The 24,359-nt window shown below is 38.6% G+C and overlaps 1 protein-coding gene across 3 annotated transcripts in view; it reads right to left on the bottom strand.

Moving 5' to 3' along the window:
• SGCD (sarcoglycan delta) overlaps positions 1-24,359 on the bottom strand; it is a 438,666-nt gene that overhangs the window by 364,102 nt on the left and 50,205 nt on the right. The window contains exon 1 of one of the 3 annotated variants that reach the window (XM_021940234.2): positions 5,475-8,344. The exons of the other annotated variants lie outside the window; for them this stretch is intronic. Within the exon in view, the coding sequence (XP_021795926.1) occupies positions 5,475-5,549 (75 nt within the window). The 5' untranslated portion in view covers positions 5,550-8,344. Of the gene's footprint in view, positions 1-5,474; positions 8,345-24,359 lie in introns of those variants that run through there. 3 annotated transcript variants of the gene reach the window in all.

Here is a 24,359-nt window from a genome sequence, read left to right as displayed (position 1 = left end):
ATGGATTTTAAAAACCTGGATTTGCCCAAATTTGCACCTTGAGAAATCCTATAGCTAAGTCACATGGCCTATAACAATGAGCTCGTTGAGTATGGGGAATTTTGTCTGTTGTATTTACCGACAACTCCCCAAACTCTAGAAGACTACCTAACACAAAGTAGGCTCACAACAAATATTTGTCTTTTGGGGGTCAACAAAACCTCTGTCAATCTTGTACTTATCTCTGTATTAACAGGAATATTAATAGATCAACTATTACAACAATAATTGTTAAAATACACAAAAACTCATATACAATAGAGCATAGCAATCCAAATAGAACTTTCTGAAATAATGGAAATGTTCTACATCTGTGCTATCTAATATGGTAGCCAATTAGTTGCATGCACCTGGCTATTGAGCACTTACAACATGCCTAGTATGACTGAGGAAGTGAAGTTTAATATTAATGAAACAGCCACATGCATCTAGTGCCTACCATTTTAGACAACACACCCAAAGAGGTATAGGATCCAAGCGAATGTGGGCTCTGCCACCCTCCATATATGATGTTCAAGGTTACCCTAGAAGTTCTCTGTCCAGCAAATTAGAAGAGGAAAAGAGCATGGGGAAGTACTGGTAAAGCAATTTTATGGGCCAGGCATATAAGTGGTACATATTATTTCCATTTATATTATATGAGTGAGAACTATGCACTTGGTCACATCTGAATGCAAGAGAGGCTGGGAAATGTAGTCTCTGGGTGTGTAACCACCTGCCAGCACAGCTCCACATTATGGAAGGAAGGCACCCATTATTTTGGTGAATAGCCAACTTTACCATGAATAACTATAAAGAAAGAAGTTTGTTTTCTAGGATCCTTTATCACCTGCTCCCCTCCCAACAATCTTAGTAATAAAATACTAGAGCTGGGTAAAAACTAATAGATCATTTCATTCAATTGTGTATCAGATGTTCAGGGAGTTCCCACTAGAACATTCCTCCAACAGGCCTTTCTGATTCTAAATAGATTCCTCAACAAACCTAGAGGGAGGCTTGTTCTGCCCACACATTCTTCATTCCAAGTTTTCCACTGCTTTTTCCCTTCAAGTCAAACTTACCTGCACTTCCTTTTAGAACTTAGCTGGATCATGATATTACTCTGATGAACACTCACACGTGAATGATACCCACAACTCTATCACTTCAGACTGTCAGGTCTCATAGATGACACATCTGCACGTTAAACCAAAGGCCAATGCCTAAGCAGAAGGAATAACCAACGTGGGAACTTCAGGCAGGGCCTCGGGGGAGATGTATCCAGCCTATAGGGACAGCTTTTAAATTGCCTGGAACACTTGTAAAAAGGGGTTAAAAAGGTTTGGATGCTGACGCAGAAGCAAAGGGCACTACGTTAATAAATCCTGCCTCTTTATCAGCCTCAGGACAGATTCAAACCCATTTTTTCAGTAGGCAAGAGAGATGGAGAACATCAGATCCTTTTGCCTAGAAACTTACCAAATTTGTGCCTGTTCTTGGTTGGGAGCTGTCAAAAATCATTTTACCCTGCTTCCTTGGAACTCGGCATTTAAAATTTCAGTCACTTGTTTGGCAATGACTTATGTACTGCTTTGAGGAGGGCTCTGTGTGACTGGTTAACTTATCATACATTTAAGACTTGTCCCTCCATAGACTCTAAGCTGCTGGGGGAGACAGGGATGCTTTTCCCACATGTTAATCTTCCAAGCAGTTAGCACTGTGTCTGGCATGCCGTAGGTCACAGTGAACGTCTAACTGCCCAGTGTGGTCAACAGGGCCTGTAAAGCTGTTCTGGACAATCTGAGTTCTGGTCCCGGCTGTGTAACCTCAGGCAAATCACTTTCTTTCTCTGAACATTGAATTTGTCCTCTAGAACAGAAAGGACAAACTATAGCCTGTGGGTCAAATCCAATTTGGGGATTGTTTTTGTACAGCTTGTGAGCTAAGAATGGTTTTTGCATTTTTAAAGGTGTATAAAAAGCAAAACAAAAAGGAATATGCAATTGAAATTATCTGTGGACCTTGAAGTATAACACTTTTACTCTTTGATCCTTTATAGAAAAAGTTTGCAGATCAACTGCCCTAAAACAAAGAAAAAAAAATGTTTTCTTTCAAACTTCATTCTCTCCCTACTCCTTTTTTGGAATAAGCTCTCCAAAGGAGATCTTACAGGAAGTCCAGATACTGAATATATCATCCAAATGCCAGCCTGCTCAGGTTGATGCGGGGATGAGAACCTGATCAATACTCTTTCCTCCAGGGCTCCTTTGCAACCCTTTAGCCTCCTAGAAATAGATCCTGAAAGCCTCAGACCAAAATATCTGTAAAGCCCTTTTTGGGCCCCAGTCGTCTTTGTTTCTGAGAGGCAGTAGGTCCTAATAGTTAGTGCTTAGGCTTATGAGTCAGAGTACTGTGATTGAGCCCCAGCTTTATCTCTTACTACCTGTAGGCATGGGTGAATTACATCACCTCAATTATTCAAAATAGAAATCATGATAGTAGGTCCTTCTAAGTTCCAGTGAAGGTTCAGTGAAATAGTGCATGGTCAGCATTTAGCAGAAGGCCTGCCATACTCTAAGATGTCAGGCAGTGTAAGCTATCATTATTATTGTGAGAACACACTCTTTTTTCTGTCTCTCACACATGCCTGCCTCTTGAAACAGCTTCAACAATACTGTCCAGGGGTCAATAAGTCACATGTTGTAAACTACCCTACCATGCTCCACACCGGGGAACACTCAAAACATATTAACCAATCAATACTGTTGGCAAAAAGCTCAGCATCCCTCGGTTGAGAAGTCCAACAAGGGCATGAAATATTTTCTCTCCAAAACCCTGCTTACCTAAGCCCCAAACCCTCCTGATACCCTCCACCCTGCAACAATAAAAACACACAAAAAACCACATATATAAATAAAATATTTTGCTGCTAATGAGAGGCAACCCAGCAGTTTTCTCATCACTCCACTGACAAGTTTATGTGCTCTACAATTGCAGTCGAAATATTTTTGCTATTTTCATGATTTTCTTGGCTTCCTTCCCAAGGAATTAATCATTTCTACGGCACTGGGGAGAAGCTGAGAAATCGCAGACATGACTGAATGACATGATAGTGCATTCTCTTCGCCTACGCGGAATCTCTCTCTGTGCATGAAATTAAATCGTTCCAGGGGAAAATGGATTGCTGTGGTGGGGAGAGTGTGGAAGCATAACTCCTCCAGGGCTTGCTTCATAAAAAGGGTTCAGTTACCCAGGTAGCTTGACTTCAGTTCTTCTGAGTTTTCAAAATTCTAAGTAAAGAAATATGAACGTATTCAAGGTCCCATGGATATGCCAAAATTAAATTCATAGTATCATTGTGTTGGCAGTAAATAGTTGCTCTGGTAGACCAACTACAGTCGCAACTAAGAAGGGTGACTCCTTGTGTCAAGTTTTGAATTAGCAAATTTGAACTAGAAGGAACTCTAGAGGTTATCTTAGTTTATCTCTTCATTTTGCAACGAAGGAAGCTGTATCCCAGTAGAGCGTGGTGGTGAAGCCCACAGGTTACAGATAGACATCTATGTGTCTGAAACCAGGCTCTGCCTCTTCCTAACAAATCACGTAACCTCTCTAATGATCCATTTTCTCTCTGCAAATGTTAGAGTAATTTCTTCACAGGATCACGAAGAGGATGAGATGTAAAGTTTAGCACAGAGCTTGGTACATGTTGAAAGACTGAATATACAAATGGATGATGGTCAGACCATATATAAAACAGAACTGAGTCCCACAAAATCTAGCAGCCTTCCCAGAAAACCATTCCCTCATCTACAATAAACAACTCATGAAGCCAGTCAGTTAAAAGTCAGACTCGCAGGAAGCCAGACTACTGTCTCTACTGACTATCCAGGAAGCTAAACAATAACTCTAACAATCTGGCCTAAAATGTCCAGGACATGATAAATAACTGACAGCTTCCCTAATTTTGTCTCAGCTTCCAACTTAGGACCAACCAGAGAAAGCCAAATATGCATCCTAACTAATCACATAGGGTGCTTCAGTCCTAGTTAGCTGCATCTAGCTTCTCCATGGCACAGCCTCCAAGCAAGGCATTCCTAAAGTCTTCCCTTTTGTCCATTATAAAGCCCTCTGCCTGCCTTTGAGTCTCTGCCAAAATGAAAGTGATGGCTTGACTCTCTTGCGATAGCAAGCTCAGAATAAATAGCCTTTGCTTCTCCCATTTGTTTAGCATTCACTCATTTCCACAATGCACACACACTTACCTTGCACATACCCTGCATAATCACACACATCCTGTCATTCAGTAAATTAAGGACAGATACGGCCAGTATTGTGATTTTTCAATCCACTGATAAAGCCAATAGCAAAGGAAGTAACTAATGCAATATGATTATGTAAGCCTGTTCTAGCCAATATGAATTCTCAAAAGACTATATGTTTATACAGTGTTTCCTCTCCTTCCAATAGCTTACCCAACTGTTCCCTCATTTGCTATCAACTTTTTGAAAGAGTCAGAGACAGAATTGACTTATCCATTAAAGCACAGCAGGCACAAAGCCAAGGGTCACAATATTTTTAGGGGAATGAAATTAAAACACAAATGTTTTAATTTCTTTTAAAATTGGAAGGAAAAAAAGCAGACATTTAGGTCAAAGAAAATACTTTATATCACATTAACATATTACTTTTTAATACCAACACAATTGCAAAATATAATACGTATACATATTTTGTGGAGGAAGGGGCCCCCAAAAGTGAAAATGTCTAGAAACTTAAGTCGTTGAATTAGGGCCCTGATCACAGATGTAATAATTGTCCTTTTTTGTGGATAAGTGATGGTCACTATCAACTGTCTAGTACAGGTTCCCTCTTACAATCTCTTGTAATGTCTCTTCTCCATCATGTTAATTCCCAAATTGGTTTTCCAGGTATTTTCTGATATATTAATCCTTTTAACTTATCCCTTCTTCAGTTATTGGAGCTATTATGTTCAAAATACTGAAGAGATCATTACTCAATGCATAAAAAATAATTTATAAACTCTGTTGGCATTACACAACTGCTTATCACAATCTGATCTTAATTTATAAACATACGTCACCCACTACTACCACTCCCTCACCCTCCAAAAAAAGCTTCCCATCCTTGATCCAGACATGACTAAATAATAACCTGCCAAGGTTCTCCTCCACCTACTGTGTGCCAAAGCATTCTGCTCAGTTCCCACATCACGTATTGTATTCTCATGAATTCCTCCCAAGTGTCCAATATGAGACTCATCTTACTGCCAAAGCACCATTAAATCACAATGGATTATAATTAGTTAGATGTATCTTTTTCTTTTACTGCTTAGAATATGGCCTTTTTCAGGGCAAGAATCAGGTCTTATCCATCTCTTTTGAGTGTCAACGACTGACATTTGTTAAGTGGCATACCCACAGTGCAAAACTTACCAGTAGCAAAGTGGGTACTGGAATCTGAGTCACCTGGCTCCTGGTTCTGGCTCCTCTCAGCTCATCCCACAACATCTGAATAGTCAAATCTCAGAGGCAGATGGATGCTCTAGATGTCAAACATTGCAGTAAGATAGCCCTTTGTTAGTAACTATTTACCAATGGCTCTAGGAGATGGACAATCTTAATTTGTAGTGCTTGCTAATTTCTGTGGTGTAAATACTCTCACTATGGCTAATTTCAACCTATTAATGACTTCACTCTACACGGAGCTGAGAAGAGATGCACAGGAGCACACTATCATGTGGTGCTTCCACTGCTATACAGATACAATAAATCATAGCAAGAGCATCAATAACCATAAAATGTAGGAAGAAATGAGTTTTGAGTATTTATTATCTTTTAATTTATTTAACTGTATGTTTATACATAATTTAATTTTAGTGATAGCTGTTTAACAACTGACTTATTGGTAAAATTCTTGAAAATTTAACAATTGGCTCTCATGAGCCAGTATGAGCTGGCTTCACTGCACCACAAACAGTGTGAAGCTTGTATGAATGTAGTCTATAGGACTCTTGTGAAAATAAATACCCCTAACATTTGAGGTCTTAGATCACCACATAGTAAAGGAACTGCTTAATTACATTTCATTTGTTCAGGCAGGTCTATCCTGTCCCTGTCTCTTATTTCCCTACTGATACAGAAGGCAAGTGCTGAGAAGGGAAGGGTGTGGTCCCTTTAAATGGAAGCGGGGCAGGGAAGTGCTGGGTAGAGGAGGGCATGGTCCCTGGCTAGGGTTCCAACCCTGGGCCTGTGCCCACAGACCTAGGTGTGGGTAGGCATTTTTGTTTTCCTACCCAAATGTTGCATTTCCCCGGCAGGCCCGCATCCTGTGCCTATAAAAATCCCTGAGACCTAGCAGGCAGACACACCGGTGGCTGGATGTCTAGAGGAGCACGTGGGTGGCTGGATGTTGAGAGGAATGCACCGACAGGCACCAGCATGCCGGCAGGTCACCAACCAGCAGTATGATGCAAAGTTTGGCTGGGGCACTTGGAGGAGAGCACAGGCCACCGAGTGGCCCGACTCCAGGGGAAAACCATCTGCCTTCTGGCTACCCTATCTGCTGAGAGCTACTCCCACTGAATTAAACTTGCACTAATTCTCCAAGCCCACATGTGATCTGATTCTTCCGGTACACCAAGGCAAGAACCCTGGGATACAGAAAGCCTTCTGTCCTTGTGATAAGGCAGGGGTCTAATTGAGCTAACACAAGCTGCCTATGATGGCTAAACTAAAAGTTCACCCTGTAACACACCCCCACCCAGAGCTTTGACTGTAAACATTCACCCCTAGGCACTGCCATGGAGTGAGAGCTCTACAACCTGCCTATCTGTATGCTCCCCTTAGAGGTTTGAACAGTAAGCAGAAGAAATGAGCTACACCCTCATGGCGGACAAGCGAACTTTTCCCATTTTACTACTATACAGTTTCCTTTTGCCACATGTATTCAGTGTCTACCTGTCCCACTAGACTGTAGGCTCTAAGAGGTTGAAGACTCTGTCCATTCTTCACCACTTTATTCCTAATGTCTGGACCTCAAAAAATGCTTGTTGAATGTGTGGATGGGGTAGATATGAGTGTCTTGTTGCTATCTATCACTGTTATACTGAGATGATAATGTAACGCTGCAAGACAGCAAATGTCTTGGAGTCTGAAACAGGATCCATAAAAGGGTAAGTCTTTTATCAGTGTGACCTAATATTTCTTGCATTTGAGAAACTCCTAATACATTCAATATACATAGTGCTAAAATAACTAAAGTTGCTAACAGGGACCAGTTGCAACACCTTTTCAAACAGTTTATACAAAGCTGTAGACATTAACTATGAATTAAAAGGTGGCACAGCAAACAACTTCCTATGAAATCACAGCAACATTTCACAAGGCATTAGTTTATTCTTGTCCAAAATTTAAGAACAAAATTTCAACAAAAAAGAAAATATTAGACTTGGATGATATTTTTTGCCCTACAAAATTTCAAAAAATGATAGTACTAGCAAGTATACATGTGTGTATCTAGAGTCATCCCTTTGTATCTGCAACAGATTGGTTTCAGGACTCCCTGCAGATACCAAAATCCACAGATGCTCAAGTGCCTTATAAAATGGTGTAGTCTTTGTATATAATATACATACATTTTCCTATACACTTTAAATCACATCTAGATTATTTTTAATGCCGAATACAATGCAAATGTTGTGTAAACAGTTATTACACTGTATTGTTCAGGGAATAATGACAAGTAAAAAGTCTGTACATGTTCAGTACAGATGCAACTATCCTTTTTTTTTTTTTTTTGAATACTTTCTATCTGTGGCTGATTGAATGCACAGCTGGGAAACCCACAGATACAGACGGTTGACTGTATATACAAGCCATGCATCATTTCACAATAGGCACGTGTTCTGACAAAGGCATCATTAGGCCATTTCATCATTGTGCTAACACAGAGTGTACTTACACAAACCTAGATAATAGAGCCTGCTACACACCCAGGCTGTATGGTGTAGCCTATTGCTTGTAGGCTATAAACCTGTATAGCACATTACTGTACTTAATGCAGTAGGCAACTGTAACACAATGGGAAGTATTTGTGTATCTAAACAGAAAACATACAGTAAAAGTATGGTATAAAAGATTTAAAATATAAAGTTTCACCTGTATAGGGCACTTTCTTGAATGGAGCTTGCAGGAAACTGGAAGTTTCTCTCCCTGGGTAAGTCAGAGAGTGGGTGGTGAGTGAATGTGAGAGCCTAGGACATTGCTGAACACTACTGTAGACTTTATAAAAACTGTACACTTAGCCTACACTAAATTTATTTTAAAATTTTATCCTCAATAATAAATTAATCTTAGCTTACTATAACTTTTACTTTATAAACTTTTAATTTTTTAAAACATTTTGACTCTTTTGTAAAACTTGGCTTAAGCACAAATGCATTATACAGCTGTACACAAATATTTTCTTTCTTTATACCCTTATAAGTTTTATTAAAAGTTTTTTTTTTATATGCCTTAAACTTTTTGTTTGTTTGTTTTTTTGAGACCGAGTTTCACTCTTGTTGCCCAGGCTGGAGCGCAATAGCACAATCTTGGCTCACTACAACCTCTGCCTTGTGGGTTCAAGTGATTCTCCTGCCTCAGCTTCTCAAGTAGCTGGGATTACAGGTATAAGCCACCACATCCAGCTAATTTTTTGTATTTAGTAGAGACGGGGTTTCACCATGTTGGTCAGGCTGGTCTCCAACTCCTGACCTCAGGTGATCCACCCACCACGGCCTCCCAAAGTGCTGGGATTACAGACAGGAGCCATTGTGCCTGGCCCACTTTAAACTTTTTGATAAAAACAAGATACAGACACACACATTAGCCTAGGCCTACACAGGGTCAGGATCATCAACATCACTGTCTTCCACATCCTCATCTTGTCCCACTGGAAGATCTTCAGGGGCAATAATATGTACGAAGTTGTCATCTCCTGTAATAACAATGCCTTGTTCTGAAACACCTATCTAAAGGGCCTGCCTGAGGCTGTTTTAATGTAACTTTTTTAATAAACAGAAGGCATACACTCTAAAATGATAAAAGTATAGTATAGTAATTGCATAAACCATAACATAGCCATTTGTTATCATTATCAATTATTACATACCATATATAATTGTATGTGCTATGCTTTTATACAACTGGCAGCATGGTAGGTTTGTTTAGATCAGCATCACTGCAAACACATGACTAATATGTTTCAATACCCTAAGACGGTGACTATGACATCACTAGGCTATAGAAATTTTTCAGCTCCATCGATAATCTTATGGAACCCCATTGTCAGCATGTGGCATAAGGCTCTGTGTGTGTGCAACATAATATATACCAGCCACTATTATTTAGTCATATGACAACCTTCTAATGTATGAATTGTTATCATGAAGAAACTGAGGCACAGAGAAATTTAATCACTTGCTCAAGATCACATGAAACCTGGCTTTGGATTCTTTGTTCTTAGTCATTACGCTATATACCAGGAGTCCCCAATCCTGGTACACAAACCTGTATCAGCCTGTGGCCTATTAGGAGCCAGGCCACACAGCAAGAGGTGAGCAGGGGACAAGTGAGCTTTACTGCCTGAGCTCTGCCTCCTGTCAGATCAGTGGCGGTATTAGTTTCTCAGAGCAGCATGAACCCTATTGTGAACTGTGCATGCGAGGGATTCTGGTTGCATGCCCCTTATGAAAATCTAATGCCTGATGATCTGAGGTAGGAGAGTTTCATTCTGAAACCTTCTAGCACCACCCCCAGCCTTCCCGGCCTCCTGCCCTGACCATGGAAAAAATGTCTTCCATGAAACTGGTCCCTGGTGCCAAAAAGGTTGGGGACTGCGGCTAACAAAGCAAACAATACTATAACTACCAGATGTCTTTGGACTTACATCCTTCTGGAGTTAGTCTCAGTTCTTCAAAAGTAGGAGTTTTAATGTTCTTACTAAGTCTCTGGGGTAGGCATCCAGTCTCTGAATGAGGAGAGAAACCCTAGTTTGGGGATATATGAATGTCTCCCCTAACCAGTAAGACAAAGACCAGGAATTTCTGCAACTTCCCACCTTTGGGCAAGCCCTCTGTGGCACAATTTCAAAAAGGGATATATCTTGCAGAAGTATACAATTGTTAAGGTTCTATTTGCCCCCAGATTTTGTAGCCAGCAGAAGTCCCATAGGAATAAAATGCAGAGGTTTACCATTGAAAGGCTTGGAGAGGGGAAGCTTCAAAAACCTGTGCCTATTCAAGTATTTGAGTGTGTATACGTTTGTGGGAGTGTGATGGGATGTAATATATAAGTCCTGTGTCAGCCTCATTCTAGATAAGAATTGTATTGTACCTTCCCCTTGTCTTACACTCGTTACAGAATCAAATCAACATTTCCGGTATGTACATGTGATGAGATCCTAGTAGATTGTACAAATAACATTGATTTTACAAGGCTGGCATTGAGATTTTCTGGTCTCGATATTGTATATTTCAAAATAGTATCTATTAGGTTTAAAGGCTTAGGGAAAGATTTAAAATACAAATAGATTGCTATTATTCCTCTTCAGTTGCTAAAAGTTATAGAACAAAAATCTTGGAAGTTTAGAAAAAGTGGGAGGAAATTTCAGAAGTTACATTTATTTTGTCAAGAAGAACCACAACCTTTCTGCAAAAGTTGGAAGAACTGGTCTAATTAACTGATTCAAGATCCCACCTGTATTCTAAGGTAGCCCATGCATAGACTCTGGCACTTTGGGGTCTTCAGACTATCAAATCCAAAATCAATTTCTAGGAGAAACAGCAATCAGTCATTAATTGATTTCTGATTCCATTGTGCTTTAAATTAAATGATTCCTTCAGGCCCCTGCAAACAAAATAACAACTGATTGGGCACATCTGATAGTTGTCTGATTACTGCCCATATCAGACCACCAGATATGCCAAAGATTGCCATTTGCTTGGCACCTGGTCTTTGAATGACTCTACCTTCTGTGTTTAATCCATCTACTGTCTTTCTGCTAACAAACCAGGGTCTATGGCACAAACAGAAGTGTTCAAGGAAACTATCATAGGAAGGCTTTTTTAAAGAAAAAAATACAGTTCTTACACTTACTTCTTGAATTTCTCAATAGCTGCCTTGCCCGGCTATCACATATTTGTTTTCGATAACTCAGAATCACAGGTTGGTGGTGGTGTCAACAAAAAATAGATTCACTCCAAAATTTAAATATGACTTCTTTGTAACCTCAGAATGTGAAATCCAGCTTACATAGCTCTTAAAGCAAGGCAATCCATCAATATCAACTGAGCCTGAAAAGATAATTTAGCGTAACTTCATACCTATTGAGTCTTACTTAGAATCTCTCTCCCTCTCTGGGATGAAGAGTTGAAATAGAAAGGGAAGAACACAAGAATTGGAATTAAAGAAACCTTTGCTTTCAGAGGTATCAAAACGAATAAGGTCAGTTTTAGACTATAATACGACTGTGGGCATAGGGAAAATAATATCCTGTACCGTCTTGTATATTTTATTTCGTGTCAAAGGCAATACTCACTTCTTTTTCAACACGCACATTCCCCTAAATAAGGAAATTTTTCTTGGGGTTGTTTTTGGGCCATTTTTTCTTATTGAAAATGCGTTTTCTTCCCAACATCTCAGAAAGTTATTTAGAGACTATACTCTCTGCCAAACAATAATTCTGCTTTTATAAAGCCATATCATGCTTCAATATCTAATTCTTCATCTGCTAAGACAGAGTTAGCAAAGAATATTTTGTCTTCAGCTGGGCCCTGTTAGTTCTTTGACTCAGCTTATAGGTGCAATACATTATGCCTGGAGGCTCTCTGATATTATATAACCTCCCATGCATAACTCGAATTAGCAAGGAAATGACATATTTGTATAGCAATTAAATATATGTTCAGCATTCCCTGAGGCACCCCCTCCCAATTATTGAAGCTAAAAGCACATTAATCATTTGGCAGGGTGTAGCATGATAGAGACAACGGTCGTTTCTGAATCCAGTGTTTAATACTGCACACAGAAACGGAATCTGAATTTCCACAACCTTGAAATGTCACCACACATTGATTATACTTACACTTAAACATAGCATGCTCTTTTAAACAACACCATTTGGAGCTGTCGCATATTCAAATGCATGAGGCTCATGTGCTTTCGTGTTACCCGCTTCACAATAAAACCATTTGTTACCGAGCATGAAAGAGAGGGAAATGGGAGGCAAACTCATTCCCCAAGGCCTTCTTGATTTGGAAGTGTGTGCTAGATGGTTCTCCAGTGCAGTACGATTTCAGAATCCATTAGGCATTCTGGAATGTTCATTCCTGACTGCTCATAAATAGCATTTTTTTTAAAGTACACTTTTAATGGGTGTGTACTCTCCCAACAAAAAAAGTAACAAAACAAGAATCAACAATGAATAAATATACCTTAAGTCGGCTGACCAGTTTGAAATACTTCTTGGGAATGTTAAAAACTTTCTGGACTACTGGGATGACCTTGAGATGGTTTGGGCTGATTTCAATGTAATGACATCCAAACAACAACAAAAAAAGCTAACACTTGTGCCCCATCCCTGCAACACGTGGAGTGCTCTGAAGCTCTAAAGAGTGAAGAAGCCCCAAGGGGATCACCATCAGGAAAATACCACCTACTTTAATGGACGTTAACGTTTAGATTTAGAGAGGCCAGGGGCCATTCTCAGAGTCACACAGACAGAAGATAATCACAGACAAACTGGCTACAGAGTCTACCCTCTTTACCTTGTCACCCCCTACCCTACACACTATAGGGTCCTCAGATCACACTGCTGACCACACAATCTGATTCAGCACAGGGACTTCAGTGCTTCAGAAACACTTGTGAATATGTAAACCGAGGAAAGCTTGATAACTATATTATCACTTAAACAGATTGGAAGGCATTCTGACCATATTTATACCTGACAAAATAAGAAACACTGTAGTCATTATTGCCTGCTAGAAGATCTGGATTTGAGGATGCAGGGTTCACTCTCTGACTTTAACTGTATGCTTAGGGGCAAAATGTTTACTTTCCCTAAATCTCCACCTGGCCTCATTCAGCAACAGAGGCAGTAATAAAAAGGACCTGTCAGGGTAGTTTGGGCAACTGTATAGATAATGCATGTAAATATCACTTAGCACAGTGCAGACGACTGCTCAAAAAATGTGAATGTCAGTAATGTTTAACAACGCATCTAAATCCATCACTCTAAGCATGTAAAGCTCTGGTTCTTTGTGGTGTTCCCTCAATCTGGAAGATTCTGTCTGCCTCCCCTCCCACTTTAGAATCACCAGTCAAAGTCCTTTTCTTCTTTGCCAGCCCAGATAAGCTCTTACCTCCTCCAGAGAGAGTTCCCAGATGGTCTAAGCTGGACTCTTTCTCTGACTCTAATATCCTCACACATTTTCTATATCACTCGTCCAAACCTTGGTCCAAGTATATTGTGAAAAGAAAATACCAGTGAGGATTGTTCAATTTAAACAAATCTTCCCCTGATGGTTTTATCTTTAACTTCAAAATGTAGCATCTTTGTGAAGAACTATGTTGCTTCCCCCATCCCATTTCTTATTTAATTTCTTACTTACTTACAATCATACTTAAAAAACAGAATATATATGTGCAGGGAACCCTGTTTCAAAGCCTCCCACTGACCAACAAGCTACCACAGTGCTTTGGTGCCTGTTGCCCATAGAGAAATCTAGACTTTAAATTCAGAGGGTGGCCCAGTTACCCTCATTTTACAGAAAGAGAAAATGGAGCTAGAAAAGAAAGGTGGTTTGTCAAGGGCATAGGACTGGTTAGTAGTCAAGGTGGAATTACAGCTCAGGTCTCTAAATTCCTGGGTTATTGCTCTTTCCACCACACTTCACTCCATCTAAATGCAGACTCTTGATTACCTAGACTTCTGAGAGGACTCTTGATGAATTTAATGGTGTGCATTTCTGGCTGGATGCCTGCACCAGCCACCCATGCCTCAGAAGACATTCTGCCCACCCAGTGTTGGTGTGCTTTCACAACCTACCATCTCTCCTGCCTGAATCCATCCCTGAGTCCTCCTCCTAGGACATAGGAGAACTGCAGGTTCACCTTGGAATAACTGGCTTTCAATACCTAACAAGCACCAGCTTCCTTCTTTAAGACACCCAAGGCCTGGAGTGACAAACAAAGTTTGCACATAAACAAAAAGCACAACTTGTCTTTATAGTGTTGCGTTAGAGAACATTACCCTAGAGCCTAGAACTCTTGGAATCTCTTAGAAACTACCCCAAATCACATCTGATACCATTGACAATAAAAGTGGATGGCGGAAAAAATGGACGTTTTGTTGAGATGTTTTCTAATTGCATCTCTCTGTAGGTAAAACTCAAGAGTTAACTATCTCTTGGCATTTAACTTTTTAATTTGTGCATTTATTTGATTATTCAACACACATACACTATTCTATTATCACTGTCCAGCACAGTGTCTGGCACACAAGCTCAATCAACCAGACAGATACAGTTCCTATTCTCTTGGAATTCCTATCCTAGTGAAAGAGAGCCAAGTCACCAAGAAATTACATTACAGAACAAGAAAGGCTTTGACAGGAAATATTCATAATCATTCAGAAGCATACAGGAGGGACATCTCACATAGATTTAGGCAACCAAAGAAGGAAAGAAGGTTTCCTGGAAGAAGGGATTTATATTAAGAGCACATGTATACATATGTAACAAACCTGCACATTGTACACATGTACCCTAGAACTTGAAGTATAATAATAATAATAATAATAATAATAATAAAGAGCTAGTAAAAGAACTGGAGCTAAGAAAGAGTAAAGTAGACTAATGAAGCAGGAAGACAGAACCACATACTCAAAGATTTGGAGGTAAAAAAGAACATGGTCCATTCCAGCAATGGAAAGTATCCAGTCTTCATCCCTCTTCTTATTTGGCTCTTTCTGGCATTGAATGTGCTACACATATTTAACTTGTATGGATTCAACAGCATATACTTGCTGCAAATAAGTCAACCTTGGCAACTAAACATGTACACACCGAAATACATGTAAATATACATGCACACAATTTAAACATCGTGGACCCCAGGATGAGCATGAGAGAAGCCTTGACACTCAGGCAATCTCAGTTCCCCATATCTTTCTCACAGAGTCTCTGGCCATATTCAAATGATTCTGGCATTTCATTATATACATATATTCTGACGACTGCTCCTAAAAACAAGCAAATTACTGCATCTGGCATCTGGTACCTCATCAAAGAAGCTACTATCTGTTCCAATACTAGAGGAATGAAGTAACTGTTTCAGACTTCTGCAGTGATGACATGTAAGCTTCTAATGTGAAGAGACATTCAAGGGACATTTTGGGCCCATCTATTTTCTCCATTATGGGTACTGGATAGGTCAAATTCCCTTTTATAAGCAAGAAAACAAGGCTGCTAAGAGAAACAGTGACTCACCCAGGCTCCACAGTGACCAGAAGCAGAGCAGCCCCAGGACTCCTGTATTTCTAGTAAATATCTTTTCTTTCTTTTTTTTTTTTTTTAAGAGACAGAGCCCCACCCTGTCACCCAGGCTGGAGTGCAGTGGCGTGATCTCAGCTCACTGTAACCTCCGCCTCCTGGATTCAAGTGATTCTCCTGCCTCAGCCTCTGGAGTAGCTGGGACTACAGGCACGCGCCACCACGCCCGGTAATTTTTGTATTTTTAGTAGAGACGTGGTTTCATAATGTTGGCCAAGCTGGTCTCGATCTCCTGACCTTGGATCTGCCCACTTCAGCCTCCCAAAGTGCTAGGATTACAGGTGTGAACCACCACGCCCAGCCAATATCCCTATTTCTAAGCATCAAACTTTCCACGCTGATAAGCCCCAGTGATGAGCGCAGAATGTCCCACACAGCGCGTGGCTTGGGTTTCATTACAGTTTCATGGTTAAACTTCTAGGTTCCATGTCTTTGTTTTTGCTGTAATATCAGTCTTTTGCAGCAGGTGGTATTCATGAATGCCTATCTACTCTTTAACAACTTCTTATAAAATTGTCTGATGGTCACGATACACACGGGAATCAGCTTGCTTGTTGCTAAGGGTGCAAACAATTATGCTAACTATAGTTATTTGCCATGAATGGAGTACCTTAGTTTTAGTTACCAGAATGCCCTTATTAAAAGCTAATAAGGAAAAACCTGGAATTCCCAGTTTAAAATCTAATAACTGTTTTTTTTTTTTTCTGAAATTGTACTATACGCTTTGAAAATACAAAAATTTCTTATATAAATCACCAATTCTAGACACCTCAAATGAGAGAAATTCACTTTGTTTACACACTTTGGTGAAGAGTTTAGAAAGCTGACAAACGATATCCCAGAGTAGATATATCCTGTACTAGATTTAGAAAATGTTTTATCCCTACTATTACTATTATAACATGTCACACTCGTGGTCCTGATTTTTGTTACTTTTTGTTTTAAACCTCTCATCATAGCTCTTGAAAATCACAATTTTTTAAGTTTAGATTTTGAATAACTATTGGAATTTGCATTGAAATGAAATAGAAACACTTAGTACATTTAGCCTCGATTTACAAGGACATCAAGACACCAAACAGTGTTTTCCATTACTCCATTAAAGCAGTCCTCAGCATTTTCTGGGCGCTTATGCTTGTATATACCCTGATAGGCTTTTTGCTTTTATTCCTTATGGACGGTAACATGAGTGAGCTTCTACAGGTCTTTGAAGCCTGCAAAGCAATTTCACATCTTCTCACTGGCTTCTTTCAGCAGGGAGTGTTCAGGGCAGAGAAGGACATGATAAGGTGCCAGGTGACCATCTAAGAGGCATTGCTTAAATATGTGGAGAAGGACCTATGAGCACTGTGTGGTCTGAGAGTATGGGTTTTGGAATGAGTCTCTAAAACCTGGGTTTGATTCCTGCTTCCACTGTTATTACTTATGGAATTTCACATTCCTGGGCCTTTGGTTGAGCAGCCATAAATAAGGATAAAATCGTACATACTTTAACAGCTTGTGGGAATTAAAAATTATGTTTATGATAATAATAAAAACATACACTGACCACTTACTACGTGTTAAGTGAGTTATACAGATTATATCATTCAATCTAACACCCATAGGAGGAATATACTACTATTATCCCATTTTTATGGACGAGAAAACTAAGACAAGGAGGGTTTCGGTAACTTACTCAGGGTCACAGAGGCTTAAACGTTGGAGCTGAACCCCAGCTTTGAGCGGACTGTCCCCAGAGCTTCCAATCATACTACTGCCTTATACTCCCTTTCTGCTGTGTACCAAACCCTTTAAAGATCACTTTCAGCTCTAAAATGCTACGCTTTTATGACTTCTATATTAAAGTGTACCTTTTAACACAGACACTGATGGCTCAACTATATGTGCATACAGCAATATAAAATGTATAATGATTAATTTATAAATATGCACATTTATGTTTACGTGAGGACATTTACCTACCAAAGTACTACACTTGTATTGGAATCTAATGCTTATGGATGAATAACAAAAACTTTCTGCCATGCCCCTGTGCCCAGCTCCCCAGATTAACCATCCCCAGGGTAGAGATCAAGATTCGTATTCTGTGTAAAAGACCAATTTGATTTTCCTTGCCAGGAATGAAAAATGGTACTCCAACTTGATTAGGATTCGCAGACGACACCCATTCTCTGCACGAGCAGCCTTACGTTTCCTTTTATCCATGAGTAATTTTCTTTTTCCGGAGTCGGTCACATAATCATGAGGAGTGCTCAAGCCAGCTTGCTTTGCAGGAGCCCCATTTTCTCACTTCATAACTCTCATTCCTTTTATTTAAAGAGCCTCAGAACTGCTAGAATGCAGCAGGCAATTCACAAGCCTGATTACCTTGGCCTCCACCCTGGCTTCCTTTGATATCTCCAACTCATTTCTTCCGGAGACGTTTTTGTCTTTGATTTCTCAATTGCCATTATTTTTAGCCGATGTCATGGGGGAGGAATGAGAGAGACTTCTTAGCGAATTTCATCATTTACTCTCAATTTATTCTGTTTCCTAAATTACTGAAATAGTGTCTCAAACTCTGATGCTATCACTGTGCACACAATGCCTGGAAAAGCATATGTCTTCTACTCGACTTACGAGAGAAAAAGATGCATCATCACATCCCATACCTTGGCTTTGCCTATAATTTAAATTAAAATGCAAACCACAGCCTGTCTATATACAGCTCTGGGTTCTGCACTACGCATTGCTTCACACGAAAAATCTTGAGAGATTAGTACTACTATCCCCATTTTACAGATGAGCACACCAAACTTTAATTCTCTTGATTCACACAAAAACTCTTGAGAGATTAGTACTACTATCCCCATTTTACAGATAAGCAAACCAAACTTCAGAGTTTACAGACATATTTAATACCACATGGCTAGCAAGTTGCTGAAATGGTATGTAACCCACATCAGTCTTAACCTCCAAGCCACGTTCTAAATATCTGCCACTCACACATCACTAATCCTAAATACAAATGAAACCACCTGCTAGCCTTGTAAGTCACAATGACTCACGCGAATCATTTGCTAAGATTTTCTTTGAATGAAAGAATGAATACATGCCTGAAAACCTTGCTTGCTCCTCCAGCTTTTGTAAATTCTTCCCAGTCAACTCCTTCTGTTGTAGAAGGAAGGCTGTATTTACATTTTTCAAATAAGCAAAAGATATACGAAACACAAACTATGTATTCATCAAGTAAGGGTTCTCTGAGATTTGGTTAAGTAGTATAGCATTTCAGTATCTGCTTTGGCTTTGGTACGGTGTGCCTTACATTAACTTCTTTGTTACTGCAGCAATTCTCTGAGACACAGAGGGAACACAGATGAGCTTAAAAGACCCTGGAAAAATAATCTAAAGCAGATGTTTGCAACGATCATTTCCACCAAGAACAGAAAATTAAAGGGTAGGGTTCAAGACTCAACCACCAAGAGCTTCAGGAAACACCCAAGACCACAAACGCTGTGCCTTGGATGGGCTCTAGACCTGGGAGAGCCCACACTTTGGAACTCTTTGTTCTTATTTGAACACAGGAAAATAATGCTAAACAACAGATACACTCAGCATAAAACCAATCCTAACAATGGGCTATTTCTCATTTGCAGTCAAGTTTTTTGCTTTTTCTTTTTTCCTGAGATAGTTTTCTGAACAATTCTGAAGGAATCTTCAAAGTCAAAAGACTGGTGTTATCCTGGATTTCTCCTTTTCTCACAATCAACATCCTATCCAGCAGAAAATCCTACCAACTCTCCTTTAAAAATACCACCCCTCTACTTCACCATCACTTTGGTCCAAACCACTCTGTGAGCCTGGATTATTGTAATAGTGTTCTATCTCATCCGCTTCCTTCTCCCCTCTCTTTCTGCCATGTATTCTCATTACAGCAGCCAGAGAGATGCTTTAAATAAAAACTATAACCACGGCTTTTCTGATTAGGAAGTGGCTTCCTCTGTCACTAAAAATTAAAGTCCCAAATTTGTTCTGATTTACAGATACTCTATGATCTGGTTCCTGCTATCTTCTCTGATCATATGCCTACTACTCTATCCTGTCATCATAGTGCTTCAGCCACACCGAAGGACACTTCTTTCTGTTTCCGGAACACGCCATATGGATGGAATCTGCACATGCTGCTCCCTCTGATCCTCTCTGCCCAGACATCCGCATGCATAACTTCCCTACTTATTGCAGATCTTTACTCAGTCTCCTAAGTGGGGCTTTTCTTGGACTGTCTAAACTTTCAAGTCTAATCCTCCAGTGACATTTTCTAACCTCCATCTATGATTTATTTTTCCTCCTTAGCAATTATCACTATCTGAAATATAGGTATTTTCCCTTTTATCTTGTTTAATGTCAGATTCCACATTAGAACGCAAGCTTTATGGCAGATATCTTTTATTTTTATTTTGCATCTTTGGAACCTAGAATAATTGGCATATGATAGGTACTGTCAATAATTGTTAAAAGAATAAATGAATAAAGTGAATTATGAATAGGTTTGTGAGTAGATAAGTAAGTAGATGAAATGGAAATAGATGCAAACATTTAGCACATGGTAGATATTCAATGACTGAATGGATAAAAAAGTGATTCATCATAAATGGCAGTATCCGGGTTGGTGATTTTATATTTTAGAGTTATCTATATTTTATCATATGCAATATACATTTTTAAAATTATTTTTAACCTATACAGAACTCTATACATTTTGTCCGCATACTACCTCTTCTTTTATCCACTGTTCGTACACTGAATAGAATTATATTGCCTTTTTACATGTCACAAGAGAAAATAAACTAATAGCTCACCACCACTGACAAAAATTGAAAAAAATTCTAAAAGGACTGATTATTTTGTTTATGTAGAGTGATGGAGAAATGGCAGGAAAAGTCTTTTTTGAAAACAAAAGTTGCCTCATACCAGAATGTTAACATACTGGGAGCTTATTGTGATGGTCATGAGATTGCAGGGGTCTGGATAGTTGGGGGGAATCATATAATGCTAGACACAACACTGAAAAAGTTTATTAAATTGTGGTAAAATACACAACATAAAATTAACCATCTTAACCTTTTAAATTAATTTTCAGAATCTTTATCCTGCAAAACTGAAACTCTGTATCATTAAGCAATAACTCTCCAGTCCCCTCACCCTTTGGCAACCATGCTTCTACTTTCCTTCTCTAGCAATGTGACTGCTTTAACTATCTTACACAGGGGGACTTATACAGTATTTGAGTTTTGTAAATAACCGATTTCACTTAGCATAAAATATTCAAGTTTTGTCCATGTTGCAAAACAGGTCATAATTTACTTAAGGCTGAATAATATGTTATTGTATGTCTATACCACATTTTATTTATCCATTCATCTTTCAATGGATGCTTGGGTTGCCCTACCTTCTGTCTAGTGAGAATAATGCTATTATGAACACTAGTGAACAAATATCTGCCTGAATCCCCGATTTCACTTCTTTGGGATCTATACCCAGAAGTGAAATTGCTAAATCATAGGAGAAATAAAAATATTTGTGTGGAAGATAATAAGCATGATTGTTGTTTCAAACCACTACGTTAAATAGCAATGGATAAACAAACACAATCCACAGACCTTAACAGAGTTTTTCTCATACCAGAGATATTTCATATTCATGAGATAAATGTGCAATTAATGGGAAATGCAACACCAGAAACAACATAATTAACTCTATCCATTTTATTTAAAAAATTGTATAGCCAAGAATGGGGGCACCTAATGGATATTATTGGTAGTAAAGAGTGGGTGTTTCAGCATACATTTTACTGGGCTTGAATGCTGGAACCCACCAGTACACACCATTCCCATCTCTAAGTGCACTGCTGGCTTTATTTTCAGTGAGGACATCCACTCATGTACTCCATTGTCTCCTGAAAGCCTGTCGTGCACTAGGCTCTGTGAATTCAGCAGTGACCAAAACAGAAACAATTCTTGCTTTCATGGAGCTTAACATGATTTAGAGAATAAAGGCATATATTATATAAATTATAACAAATAATTACTTTTTTGGCTGTGATATTCGCTCTAATAAGAAAACATAGTGTGTTGTGAGAATACTGAATAGGCTAGCCTTCAGGGTAGCAGCAGTGAGAATGAAGATAAATTTTATAATGCAATAGGAGTTGGGCATCCATTAACATACCAAATTTATTTTGCAGTGTAAACAACCAATGTTAAGCATCATTAAATTACTCCCTCCAAATTTAAAATCACATTCTAGAAAATTCAGCTTAATGTTGGCAATATTAAGATGCTCATCAGATGAATTAATTAGACTAATTAGCTTAAAGTTTAATTAAATAGTAAGTATTAAGTTCATTATCCCCATAACACTGATTTATTTTTTAAAATAGAGGTTTGGGATTTTATGTAACTGTTTTTTCTCTGTAATGTTTTATTTTCCTTTTAGTGGTTTCAGGATATTTATATCTTATGAAAAATTGTTGGAGAGGTAAGCTTATATTTTTAGTCATTATTTTTTATTGATGATTAATTTTGCTCTCATCTGTTACTTAGCCATGGGACTCAAAGTGAAACCCCAGAATCAGTAGATACAAACTTCCTGTTTTCACCACTGTCAACAGATGGAAATTATAGCTTTTAAAAATTCTATTTGTATTAAATTATTTTAATAGAGAGCGCCTTGGGCCACTTTTGTTAATTCACTGGTAAATTTGGAGACTGTGGTAAATTCAGTAAGCTTCCTCTCCCGAAAGTATAAATTTCTCCTAAAAAGTATAATTAAGGCTAAAATACTTTTGGAAAACACAAAGATACTTGATTAGTAACCAAATAAAAAAACAATCTGACACACATAAACCATTTTATTCTACTCTAATCACCTAAAAGTCGGATTCAGCTGCTCCATTTGTAAATGGGTATATTTATCCTGCTTTCCCAATCTCATTAGGGTCAATGTTAGATTCAAGTGAGAAAATATATGATTAACAAAATAACAAGGTTAAACTTGTAAATTACATATACAAGATTATAGACTTCTGGAGATTAGTTCATCAAAAATTTATGTTCACCTTTCATATTTTGAAGTTGCTACTTCAAGCAGTTACCCAACCAGGGTTAGTACTTCTAGCCCCTCTTCCATCAGTCATGACCTTGTGGGTGAAATCTTGTCAACCGATGCACATGTAAATGATATTGGCTAGTCCCATGCAAATTTCCCCCACAATTCTTTGTGCTCTCTCACTCTATGTTAGCTGCATGGATGTTCACACCCAAGATGATATGGGGAGCCACTGCAATAAAAACGGCAAAACCTCCTTCAGACTGGGTTCTTGAGTAACTGAGCAGAGCTTTCATCCCAGGCAGTCACTGTTTCCAGGTGAGTGAGCAACAAACTATTTTGTGAAACTGCTGATATGGATTTGCCTGTTGTAGAATCTAGTGTTTGCCTCACACAGTTAGGCACTGATATGAAGTCACAGATCTTCTATCTATAACTGTACATATAAGATAAATCAAGAATGTTTTAATGTAGATCTCACATTTTTGTTATGTCATTTTCAATGTTTTAAAAGGTTGACGAGCTCACAATTTTAATAAAAATAAATAAGAGAAAAATTTAAAGCAAAATAAATAGTGTAAAAATATAGAACAGTGTTTCCCAATTAAACTCTGTATAGGTAGATGAGGGCTTCAGAAGGATGCTCTATAGTCAGTTAACTTAGAAAATTTCTGAGTTAAACAAATAATACAGTCTCCTTATGGTATAAATACGTAAATGTTCAGATGCTTTTATAAACCAATGCACACTTGTAAATCTTCAAGGAGTGAATGCAGGAAGCATGGGGCAAGAATTGTTTAAGCTTTTCCTTAGCTTTGAACACGACATCTTTATTTCCCACAACATTTCTTGAAACAATCATTTAATGGAGCACTCTTTGGGAAATGCTCACACAGCACACCTACAGTATTGAGATTAATATTACATACAGGTGACCATCCTTCTCACTCTCAAAGTTTCCCACTGTCTTTATAAGGAGCCAGACCACAAGACCACAGGTAGCACTATTAATTCTTCCACAAGTATTCTTAAAAACAAAACAAAACAAAACAAACAAACAAAAACTGTGAAGGACATTACTGGGGCAACTGACGAAATCTGAAGATGGACTGTGTATCAGATAATAGAATTACAGCAATTTTAAGTGTCCTGAGATTTTATTATTGTACTATGCTTATGTAAGAGAACATTACTGTTCTTACGAAATACACAATGAAGTATTTAAAAGCAAATTACCCTCAGATCATTTTTTAAAAAGCACATATGATGAAGCAGACAGAAAAAATCAGGAAAGGGAAAGATAGATTGATAGAAGGAAAGGGAAGGAGTGGGGATAATAAGCGAATGAAGTGAAATGTAAATAATTGGTGCATCTTGGAAAAGGATCTTCAAAAGTTTCTTTTACTACTCTTGCAATTTTTCGGTAGATCTGAAATTTTACACGCACAAGCAAAACAAAGACTGTGAAGAGTGATGTTCTATAGTAAGTAGGTTTGATATTCATTTTGCTTGTGTTTCATTTCAAACATGTCACAAATGTTTATTTAAAATTGCTATTCTCAGAGCTGAATGACACTAGCGAGACTGTGAGCTTTGAATCTGGCTGCCTCGTACCATGGCTGGAGTAGTGGTACAC

Source organism: Papio anubis, chromosome 5, assembly GCF_008728515.1.
Source record: "Papio anubis isolate 15944 chromosome 5, Panubis1.0, whole genome shotgun sequence".
Taxonomy (NCBI): Eukaryota; Metazoa; Chordata; class Mammalia; order Primates; family Cercopithecidae; genus Papio; species Papio anubis.
Note: the sequence above shows the minus strand (reverse complement) of the source record. Positions and strands in the feature narration are given on the sequence as shown.